The 12,368-nt window shown below is 35.7% G+C and overlaps 1 protein-coding gene across 1 annotated transcript; it reads left to right on the top strand.

Annotated features, from left to right (window-relative positions):
* The first annotated feature begins 553 nt into the window (after positions 1 to 553).
* Positions 554 to 11,308, top strand: LOC131157786 (protein FAR1-RELATED SEQUENCE 8-like). The gene is made up of 2 exons (XM_058112175.1): positions 554 to 703; positions 9,072 to 11,308. The coding sequence occupies exons 1-2, from the start codon at positions 635 to 637 to the stop codon at positions 11,115 to 11,117; spliced, it is 2,115 nt and encodes a 704-aa protein (XP_057968158.1). The 5' UTR covers positions 554 to 634; the 3' UTR covers positions 11,118 to 11,308.
* Positions 11,309 to 12,368: the final 1,060 nt, after the last annotated feature.

The following is a 12,368-nucleotide window of genomic DNA, read 5'->3' as shown; positions in this document are numbered from 1 at the left end:
GAGAGTTGCATTAATGTGTAACTTTTGACTTATCAGTCTAACTTAGTATTAATTAACTTTGTAACGAGTTAAATATTGATGATAGTAACCTTGATAGTGAAAATGCTAACTATAATGAATGCACTAATTAGCTATTACACACTATTTCAAGAGTGACTGCTTCACAAAAATGATAAGAGAGAATGACTCGTTTGGCTAGGATAGTTGAGCCAGAAAGAAAAAAAAAAGAAGAGATTAATATGCAACGTCAAGCAGTTCCGCTTTTTCGACATGAGATCCCTAGGACCTATATACTTGCCAAAATATTATTTGTTTATTTAATTTTTTTTAAATAATTGCAAAATTTTTACTCTATTTTTAAATTTTTCAGAAAAATTCAACATTTGAATAACAAAAAAAAAGCTGGAAAAGCAAAGTTTAAAAAAGGAAAATTGAATTTGGAAATTTGGGCCACTTAAAAAAGAAAAAGAAAAGCTGCCTGCAGCCCCATTAATATTTGAATTCTAAATCCCTTGGGAAGCCAAAAAAATATAGCAAAACTTGAGGACTTAATTTCAAATAACAAACAATTGTTGCTTAGGGCAAAACTAACCTCTCATACTTTGACGCAACCAGGGGGAAACTCTCGGCATCGATGACCGCCGACGGTCCGTTTACTCAGGCCGGCGAAGCCTTATCGCCGCCGTCAAACCTCCAAATCTCCGTGAGTGCCTTTCTTCCTATTTTCAATTTGTCTTTCTCCGCTCAATTTTCGTACTGCTTGTTTCAGTTTATCATCACCCCTACAATCTTTAATAAGATTTTTTTTTCCCGAATTCAAAAGGCTCTCTTTTCATGTCGAGTCAAACGTAGAAGCTGGTTAAGGGTCCATTGTGAAATATCTGTTTGGTTGCCGAGAAAGCATAGGAAAATGAAAATAAAATTTAAAATCTCACATCTTATGTTGTTTTGATTTTTAAAAATAAAATGCCATATAATTAGACTGTGCTGAGTAGTTGCATTAGGCTGCATATGGGGATTTCTATTGGGTTCTAAGTGGTGACGAATTTGTGCTTTGGGATAGTGCTCTCTCTCTCTCTCTCTCTCTCCTTTGCATTTTCTCAGCAGTTAAAGAATCTAAAATATGAAAATCTAGAAATAGGCATTAATCAAGCCCCAGCCAATCAGTTGGAATTATATGAACGGAATTGGCAAATCTTGTAGAACAAAGGTACGAAATTTTTTTTCCTCAACTCTTAGACATGTTGGAAATTTATTCCAGTTTAAAGCAGTTCAAAGTTTGTCATTGTGCTTAAACAAAAGAAGGGAAAAAGGAATAGCTAATATGTTCCAGAAATAGAATATGGACATCCAGACTTAGTTGTTTAATCAAGCCCCAGTGAATCAGTTGGAATTAGCAGCATTGGGAAATTCTGTAGGATAAAAGCATGAAATTTTTTTTCTTAGACATGTTGTAATTTTATTCCAGTTTAAAGCACTTTAAAATTTTTTGATTTTGCTTAAGGAAGGAAAAAAGGTATAGCTAAATATTCCATAAATAGAATATGGAAATCCAGTATTAGTTGCTATTGAAGATCCAGTGAATCAGTTGGAATTATATGAACAGAATAGGGAAATATTGTAGGAGAAAAATATGAAAAAAATTCTATTTACACTCTTTGATGTGTTGAAAAAAATTTTATTTGTTGAGTGTTTAAGCGAAAAGCTTAATTAAATTTGAATAGATGGATGCTTGAGCCTCTTGCCATCTTCGGGCCAATAGTAGGTGTGTTTTCTTTGACCAAAAAGCATCCAAGCATACTTTCCTATATGCTTTTTATCATGACGAGATAGAGTTCGCCATCAATCAGTCCGCCAAACAGCTCCTTCCTCATTGATAGACATAGACCTTCCCACATATTGCTGATGAAACGCATTACTGTTTTCATTATAGAACCGTTTATTCATTTCTGTGTCTGAACTGTATTGTCTTAAAAAATTGTATGTTTCTTTGAACAACTAAAACATTCCAAAACTTTGTAGTTGAAATGTGAAGAGGTACCAGAACCTAAGGTGTTGCATTTTTCCTTGTCGTTAGAAGACTGATGCAAGACGGACTTATCATATGTCACGTTAGTGATGGTTCCTCTGTCCAAATGTCCAGGTACTAGTTGAGAAGAATAACTGGAGAGGTGAATTGGTGTGAAGTCTCTGAGTTTCTAATTAAATCCCATAAATGATTTTTTTGATAAGAGTATAAAACATTTAAGTCATGAATGATACAAAATGGCTCTAGGTCTCTAACCAACTTTGCAGTGTGGATAACTGGACCAGGGGGTTATAAAAAATGCAGTTAGCTTGGTTGCAGGTTACACAATGAGCAATTACCATGAAAATGTAGCCCTGTATTTGGAGCCTTGAGCTTTGTTTGTAAATTTGATATGTGAGCTAGATCAAGAAGTTGGTGTTGTAGACATAGTAAGAGACACTGGAGATAATATCAATATATATTTTTAGATGACAAAAGAAATGTATTTGGATGGAAAAAATGGAAATGAATGCTATCAAGCACAAATCTTTGCTAGGGCTGATTTACCAGATGTCATTCAGAAGTTAAATTAATTCTGTCAGAAACATAAAATCAACCTTAAATTTGAATGAGAAGTGCAATTTACATTACAAAACGAGAGGATCCTAACTGATGAAGTTTATAAAACTATTGCTACTTCACCTTTCCCCCCTCAACGTATTTCTATAGTAAAGGGCATCCTTGGCCACAAGGATCCATGCTTTGCGAGAGTAGGGGGAGGGTCGTCACAATATATGCAGGCTCATCTCTACTTTTATGCAAGAGAGGCTGTTTCCTTGGACTTGAACCCCTGATCAAACCGGGCACAAAGGAGCAACCTTACCGTTGATCCAAGGCTCGCCCTCAACCTATAACTATAGTACATCTACAAATATCCTTACCACGTATGTACAAGCCTGAACTGTCATTTTGGTCCCTCACAAGCTGCCTCTTTGCCTCTACATGAACTCTTGCATGATTCTTTGATGATGTTGGTGAAAAAAAATTTATGTCTAAGCTGATGAGGGCACAAAATCAGGAAATGAACTGAAGGCACTAATCACTACTTCCTTTTCATTCGCAAGTGATCCTCTAACTTAAGTTGTATTATGCCTAAAACTACTAATAATTTACTTTCCTTCAGAGGGAGCATTTGGTAAAATTAAGTGCTGAACACTGATTCAAATTTGATTATATGAACTAGTTCTGAATTGAACTTGAACTGGTCATTGAATCTAAATTGTGAATATTCTCTAGCTGTTTGGTATCTAATACTTGAACATGTGTTGTTTCAATTTTAGCCTTTTCAACTTTTAGGAGCATATTTGATAAGATTACAAAGCAACATAGACTAAAGTTTTTAATTTAATATAAATAATATTTTATTGTCATATGTTCAACTAGTAATTGTAAATACAAATAATATAATTTTTTCTTATACAAAAAATGAAATTTATTATTTTAATTTTAATCCCTGAGGTGTTGAGTATTTTGTCATTTTCAACTTTTAGAAAGGATAAAATTGAAAAAGAGACCTCTGAATTTTCCACTTACCAAATTAGATGTGTTTCCAAGTTTGATTCTCTTAGATGAATTTTAAGAAAATTCAGAATTGCCACCAAACGGTCTGATGTCTAATTGGTTCCTAATTCAAACATAGCCTCTATTCAGAGGCCATTTAGATCAAACAAATGCCCTTTGAATTTCTCTTATTTAGACAATGTTCCTTTGGTTTAAAGCTTCCGTTTTTGAAGTTTTTCCTACTAAATCACTTGGGCTTTTTTTTTTTTTTTAAAAAAAATTTTTTTTTTTTCCAACGTAAAATGGTTAGAAACTTTTTGGCAAAATATCTCTGAGATATAGAGTAGCACAATAACTTCCTGACTCTATTAGGTAATGTGAGCAAAGTTCCATGAAAGTGCTTCATAACATATGACATGCAATTCTCCTTGCAAGACTGAGCAACATATCTAACATAAACTAAGTTGCTATAGCCTGGATCTTGAATTTCACCTACACTTGGTTTCTCCATTGGGCAAATGGTAGGGTGTTTTCTTCCCCACTTCTCCCTCCTTTTTTATTTAAAGATCAATTCTTTTTTGCTTTGCATGAAACCATCCGTTGTAAATAGGAACTAGCAGTGCTTGAACTCTTATAAGGGTTCTTTATTTCTAAAATCCTTGTCTTCTAAGGGTCCTATATCTCTCAAATCCTTGGTTGGTTTCTCCTCCATTGATGCTTGTCAATTTTTTTTTTAAATGTTCTTGTTTATATAATATATATATATATATTGTCTTTACGCCCTTAATCTTTTTTTTTTTATTTCTCTGCCTAGGAAGATCACACCTCTTTTTCTTGCCTCTCCTTGCTTCCTTCTCTTTTTTTAACATTATTTTTCTTATTAACAATTGGTTTCTAGAACTGAGTAGTTAATGGACATAATGAAATAAATGTAATGTGCAATCAATAGGCTGAACCTGATGTTGCAAGTTGGGGATCATTTGGGATAGCTTTGGTGTAGAAGGGATTCCCTAGTGTAAAATTACTTGTAAGCTATTTTATCCAAAATAAGAAAAATACTAGAAAGCGAATTTACAACAACTCAAAAAGGGGGTTGTGAACGACAACTAAGGTCCTATTATTGAATTAATTATGAGGCCCATAATCACTCTTTAGCTTTCCGGTTGGATGCTTCTATAATTGATTATTAACTCACAGATTCATTGCAAAAAAATAGCCCAAAATTGCATTTTCTATCAGCAACACCAGTTTCACTATTGAGAAAACATAATTATAGGCAAACATACTTTTTGACAATTTTTATCATTTACAGTTATGTTTACAATGTTGTAACTAAGGTCATCACCATGCATCATAATAACTTCGCAACTCATTTGCACACATCGTCTATGAAAGAGCTTTCAACTCGGTAGAACCTGGTGTTAGTGTATCATCAAACTTGATTCTTGAGTGATGGCAGTGAAAGAAAGAGTAGTGGTGCAGGGCAGTGAGAGGATAGTGATCTTATCAATGTGAGAGGATCAAGATGTTTCTTCTCCTGATTGTACATTCTTAATCTATCAATGAGTTTCTTTTGCTATTAAAAAAAAATAAAAAAAATCAATGTGGATAGTGTTAGGAGTAGAAGGCGGTGGGGTTTTGTCCTTGTTGATTCTCTTTTCGGGGTTCGAGGATCTCTTTCAGATTTGTGATTTCTTGTTGAAGATTTGTAGAGGAAGGGGAAGCATGGTTTTAAAACTTGAACTGACCGGGCAGTCAGGTTGACTGAACACCCCCCCTTCCCTTACTGGTCTGGGTGATCGCACAAAACCAGATTTGAAGGAAAGTGAAGTCAACCAACTCAACCCTGGCCAAAACTTGGTGACTTGGCCTGACTCGCCCAGACCTGGTGAATAGGCTAGGTTGACCCAACACTTTATACAGAAAAAATGCATAAGAAATGTTACTTGAGTTCGTGAGATAGCTCAAACCTAAGGCCTCATGAAAGAGAGCACTCCAACTGACGATTGCATGAAATTGCATTTGATGCTACTGTGTTTGGAAATGTATAATATATTTATTCTCATATGGCTGTTTGTGTATATATTTAATTATATATGTAATATACAACTTCTAATTGAATCAAATATTTTCTCACTATCCTTGAATATTTAATGATAATAATAAAATAATAATAAATTCTGAAAATTATGAAAAAATGAGAATGTTAAAGTGGATGAGTGGTATAATGTTAAAAGATAAATGAAGGAACAAATATATTTGCTGTAGGTTAGGGATAGCACATCGGCACCTATAGAAGATAGGATAAGAGAGGGGCAGCTGAGATGGTTTGGGCACCTGCAGCGTAAGCCAAATAATGTACCAGTTTAGAGTCATTGTTAATGGTAGTAGAAGGGGGTAGGGGTAGTCTTAATATTTTTTTTGAAATTTTTTTTAGAATTTTTTATGGAAGAACTTCATTAATAGATTAAGAATGTACAGCCAGGAGAACAAGATATCTGCTTAGTAAAATCTGGAAAGATCCAGATAAAAAAACAAAGAAAAAATTGTAAAACTAAAAAAACACATAAAACCATCACAGACTAACAGTCCAGCACAAAGCGTCGATCACGCTGAATATCAGAAAAGCTCACCCCCTTAAAATTCCCGTCCCACACACCAAAGAGAATCCAAATTATATATCTTTTTCCAAACCAACAGATGAAACAACTTCTTCCCTAAAAAATAGGCACATTATGCTCCATCCACAACCCCCAAAATGCAGCAAAAAAGGCACATTGCTAGAGTGTTGCCCTATCCTTATTCCTGCCAAAACCAAGAAAAGAAACTGCCAAAAAGTCCTCCACCACCTCTTAACTCACCCAACATTCCCCTAAAAAACCAAATAACTTGTTCCATATCCTCCCAGCATAATCACAACGTATCCTAAAATAACTTAGAATGGGATAGTGAGCAAGGATTTAATATCGCTAAATTTGTCTGAGGAAATTGCCGAATATCATGTAAATTTGCAGAAATGAATTCATGTGGCAGACCCCACCTAGTGAGATTTAAGGCTTGGTTTGTTGTTATAATTTTTAAAGATATTTTAATAATGGAAAAAAGTAGTACAAAAACTTGTTTGGTTTTGTTGTTGATTATTATTCATTTTCTGATTGACTATTATAATTTATAAAGAGTATATTTGCACACACACACACACACACACATAAGCTGTGGGCACACTATGAGAGTGTGCTCAACAACCCCCTCTTAAAGAGTGGAAGTTATGTTGATAGTGTGAGTGTTAATGAAGATAATGGGAGAGCATGTGATTGCAATCTGAACTGATGCGGGTAAGACTTCTGGTTAGGTCTAAGATTTCCAAATACTGGAATGATGTGAAGTAGGTAGGGTCGTTGACAGTGGAAATCCCCATCTTTGGATGTGATGATGGAGGGCAAGATGGAGCGTGGATATGAGGGAAAGGTGCAGCAACTGCGAAATTGGGAATAAGAGGGGAGAATGGGTGGAGGCTTGCAAAAGGATGGCATGGAGAATATGTCTTGGCCTGTGAGGGGAGTCCTACAAATTTTAAGCAAGATGACGGGGGGATGTGAGGAGAGGAGATAGAAGGAGGCTCGAGATTATTCACTAAACTGCTCCATCTGGCATCTGCCCTCACTCCTTATCCCCCAAGATTGGGCCCATTTCCCAATATTATCCCCTATCAGCTTCACTGCTCTCAAACAAAAGATCCATTGTGCTTTCTTCTAATTTCCAAAGATTAGTCTCATTACCCAAAATTGTCACTGTTCTCAAGCAAACTATCCCAAAATTGTGAGATGGATGGGGTTAGCACAACAGGAGAGGATGTGGAATGAAATGCAGTATGCCCTCCAAAAATATGAGCTGCAAAAGATTTAAAATGGAAGGTTTTTCAATTTGAAATGTTGAAAGCCAGATTACTCTTTGGTAACTTTAATAATCTTGACATTTTCAGTTGAGAAAAAATCACTTTGAATAAATCGGCAAGTTTGACATATCAATCGTGGATTCATGAAAATCAATCTGCTGATTCTCACTACACCCTCTGCACAAGCAGAAATTATGCTCCAACGATCAAAGCAGCACCTAGAATAGGTGATTCCGTGATTGTGTCTCTGGTTGGGAAATAATCTTTAATCTAAAATCATTTTGGGAGGAAGCTTCAACTACCAACGTTCTTCCCAATGTAATTTTTGGTTCAAAATCAGCTCAATTTTCAATTCCTAGAGTGTGATTAAACAAATTATTGAAAGCTAAACTAAAAGAAAAAATTTGCACTATGGCCAAAAAAGTTTTGCACTATGGCCTATGGGATCACTTTTAGTTGAAAATCCCAAATGGGCCCGTGCCCTTAGTCTTTGTGGAAGACAATGAATATCTGGTTTTCTGATGGAATTGATTTTAGGTAATTGCTAGGGTAGGGGAAATAATCAAGAAGGAAAAGGAAATTGTAAAAGGAAAAACCTAGCCATATGTATAGTTTCTATGCCTGTTTCTGTAGACAATGTCATAATGATTAATTATTTCTTTCCTTTTATTGATCATCCTTTATTTTCCTCGTGAATTCAAAATTCTGTAAATTATTTGTTGTGCTGTTGATCATTGCCTGGCAATAAGTTTTAGCTGGAATACTGATAACTTTAGTAATAAAAGTAAAATGGTTGCACACTGATTAGATGCAAGTAATGACTGCTCATAAAGCTTTGAAGTCCCCTTCTTGGGAGCATTCTATACGTAATGCTCCTTGACTTGCAATGAGAGGGTTCTGGAAATAGATGATTAATTGATTATTGTCAATTTTCAGTTAAGAAGTCCTGGGAATGTAACTTGAGAGCTGACAAGTTACAGCAAGAGCTTCTACCCCTGTGCAGTATAAGCTTCCAAGTTTACATTTCCCTCATGTCTCATCAGCCACCAATTGAGTGTGATGCCCAAAAAAGACTGGATACAATCTGTTGAAAAAACATTCCTATTGTATTTTTACTGATAAAAAATATTTACAACACTTACAGTAGTTGTTTAAAAAGTTCACTATAAAAAAAACCATGTGGAGGGGAATGTTAGTACAAAATAAACATAAATTCAGTGCAGGAGGCTCCCATGCCATCCGGGGGTCTGAGAAGGGAATGATTCATGCAGCTTACCTCCAGGCCTAGAGATACTGTTTGTGTGAGTTGAATCTCTGACCCTCTGGTTTGGATGTAAACCCTTACGATTGAGTCAAGGCTGGCCCTATAATACTAAGTAAATAATATATGGATTAGTATTTAAATATTCAATGAATCAAAGATGAACTGAATATGCCGTCTAACTGAATAAGGTGGAAGACTTGACAAAATCCCTTTAAAGATAACAATGAAGAAGGATCAGTGAGGCTGGTTAGAAATCTTTGGTTTTTATATCTTTTTTGTGGCTTTTTAGTTATTAGTTTTTTCTTTTTTTTGGGTCAACTTTTTTTTCCTCCCCTAAATTCCAGATGGAGGAAGGTTCTCAGAACAGTGAGCAACTGCTTGAGAATGAAGGCAACGATCTTGATAATGACTGTGAACAAGTGCTTGATTTTGAAGGCAATAACCATGAGGATGATAGAGATTGTGATATAGCTATAGATGATGGCCAAAATGGTTTATCTCAAGGAAAGGACTACCCCCCACCAGTTGTCGGGATGGAGTTTGAATCATATGATGATGCTTATAACTATTATAATTGCTATGCAAGATATCTGGGATTTGCTATTAGAGTGAAATCTTCATGGACAAAACGTAACAGCAAAGAGAAACGTGGAGCAGTACTCTGCTGCAATTGTGAGGGTTTCAAAATGGTCAAAGAAGCTAATAGTCGAAGGAAGGAGACGCGAACTGGTTGTTTGGCAATGATAAGGTTGAGGTTAGTGGAATCCAACAGGTGGAGGGTGGATGAAGTTAAGCTTGAACACAACCATTTGTTTGATCCTCAAAGAGCCCAAAACTCCAAGTCACACAAGAAGATGGATGCAGGGGCCAAAAGAAAGATGGAACCTGCTCTTGATGTTGAAGTACGAACAATTAAGTTGTATCGAACACCTGTTGCAGATTCAATGGCTTGTGGAAGCTCAAATTCAAATGAAAGTGAAATCACTCACCACGCTGAGCACTTGAAGCGTTTGAAGCTTAAAAGAGGAGATTCGCAAGTCATGTATAATTATTTTTGTCGGATGCAGCTGACAAATCCTAACTTTTTTTACTTGATGGATCTTAATGATGAAGGGCATCTGAGAAATGTCTTTTGGATTGATTCTCGGTCTAGGGCTGCATACCGCTACTTCGGTGATGTGGTTGTATTTGACTCGACAGGCTTGTCAAGCAAATATGAGATTCCACTATTGGCATTTGTTGGGGTTAATCACCATAGACGACCTGTTTTATTGGGTTGTGGTTTGCTGGCTGATGAAACAGTAGAGACTTATATTTGGTTATTCAGGGCATGGCTTACATGTATGTCCGGTCGACCTCCTCAGACTATCATTACAGACCAGGGTAAGGCTTTGCAGAATGCAATTGCAGAGGTGTTTCCAAGGGCTCACCACCGCCTCTGTTTGTCTCTTGTCATTCAAAGCATTCTTGAGAATTTAGGAGAATTGCAGGAATCTGAAGCATTTCAAAGAGTCTTGAATAGAACAGTCTATGACTCTATAAAAGTGGATGAATTTGAAATAGCTTGGGAAGATATGATCCAGCGCTTTGGAATTAGGGGTCATGAGTGGCTTCAAACTTTATATGAAGATCGAGAACGATGGGCTCCTGTTTATTTGAAAGACACATCTTTTGCTGGAATGTTTGCTTTTCTACAGGATGAGTCCTTAGGCCCATTTTTTGGCGGTTATGTGCATAAACAGACTTCCTTGAAAGATTTTTTTAATATTTATGAATCAGTTCTATCAGAAAGATATCACAATGAAACGATTGATGATTTTGAGTCCAGAGATTTGGGTCCCTTGTTAAGAACAAGATGCTATTATGAGCTGCAGCTGTCTAAAATGTATACAAAAGGAATATTTAATAGGTTTCAGGATGAGGTCGAGATGATGTCTTCTTGTTTAAGCATAACTCAAATTCATTCCAACGGACCAGTTGTTACATATGTGATTAAAGAACGAGAGGCTGACGGAAATCTTTTTAGGAACTTTGAGGTAATGTATGATAATGTAGGAGTGGAAGTTCGCTGCATTTGCAGTTGCTTTAACTTCAAAGGCTATCTATGCCGGCATGCATTATGTATTCTTAACTACAATGGTGTGGAGGAAATCCCAATTCAGTATATTTTGTCGCGATGGAGGAAGGATTTTAAACGCCTATACATACCAGATCTTGGCTGCAACAATGTTGATATTACAAATCCTGTTCAATGGTTTGATCACTTACATAGACGAGCCTTACAAGTTGTCGAGGAAGGGATGATATCTCAAGATCATTACATGGTTGCTTGGCAAGCATTTAAGGAGTCTTTGAACAAAGTTCGTCTTGCGGCAGACAAGCCTTTATAAATGGTAACATTCAGCTGTAAATTCTTTGTAGCATTTTTTATTTTTCAGTTCATACATTAAGCTCTTCTGAATTTGTAAATGGCTCATGTCACATGGCTGCTGTCAAAATTAGAACTCTCTATTGTATATGTTAGTGACAATCTTTTTCAGAAACATAAATAGCCAGCTGAACCAGTTTTTGGTTAGAAAAAGCAGAAGATGGATTGGTTGTGTGGGCTTTGCCAGATGGGAAGGCTCAGCTTATCAATACAGCGGGAAATGAAGGGAAATAAATTTTTTTGAAAAAAAATTAATTATGTGCACCGACAACGTCCTCAATCATGCTTGGTTTGCATAACACTTTCTTAAGAATGGAATGATTAGATCTTGATATTTAAAAAAATATTATAATAACAATATAAATATATATATATATATATATTTAAATGAATTCATAACAAGAAATAGATAAAAATATATCTATTCTCAAATTTCACCTTCAGTGAAATGGCTTTGCAAAGAAGAAAAAGGGAAGAATTTTCTTGCTGCAGGAAGGAGAATTGGTCTTGCTGCCTCGGTGTATTTCCTGTGGCACTTCAGAAACAGAGCTAGATTTGAGGGACACTACATTTCCTCTCCTGAAATGTTAATGTAATACAAAAATTCACATACATGAGGGTCTTTGAAAAATTTAATTTGTATTCCATTGATTAACTTCTCACAGGTTATCTAGATTATTGGAGTATTGATAGGTATCTGATTGGCTTTTTATAGCCCCTGGGTATGCCCAGGTTTGAAATATTTCTTTGATTTTAATTGGATGAGGAACAAGGTTCCAAACAACTTGGGGATGCCCAAGTAAGCATTTTGATCAATATACATTTACCTTTTGATAAAAAAAAATAGGAATAGAGGAAGGAGTAATTATTATTTTTGATATGGTTGACAAAGCTAAGAAGTCACCTTCAAAATGATGTTGAGAAGAAAAAAAGCTAAGCTCCAAAGCAAACTCTACTGCTACTCTAGCAATTGTTGCAAGCAGGTGAGAAGATGTTTACAATTTTTAAGACAATCCCATTGTGTTCACCAACTGTAACTCCAACTCCACACCCACATTAGTTGATTCTCCAACAGCACCATCAAAATTAACCAAGTCTGCATACAAAATATCCACTAAAAAACCCCAACACAATCTCATTTTTTTTTTGGGACCATGGAATCGTTTACTATATTTAGGTATGTATAATTTTTAATTTAGAAGCCGATTGTGTG

This window comes from Malania oleifera, chromosome 6 (genome assembly GCF_029873635.1).
Source record: "Malania oleifera isolate guangnan ecotype guangnan chromosome 6, ASM2987363v1, whole genome shotgun sequence".
NCBI lineage: Eukaryota > Viridiplantae > Streptophyta > Magnoliopsida > Santalales > Ximeniaceae > Malania > Malania oleifera.
This window is presented reverse-complemented; position numbering and strand designations above follow the sequence as displayed.

Excerpts from the sequence above, each read along its gene's own strand:
- LOC131157786 (XM_058112175.1), top strand. The coding sequence starts at position 635 with ATGACCGCCGACGGTCCGTTTACTCAGGCCGGCGAAGCCTTATCGCCG. Across the intron at positions 704-9,071 it reads CGTCAAACCTCCAAATCTCC|ATGGAGGAAGGTTCTCAGAA; the intron begins GTGAGTGCCTTT and ends CCTAAATTCCAG.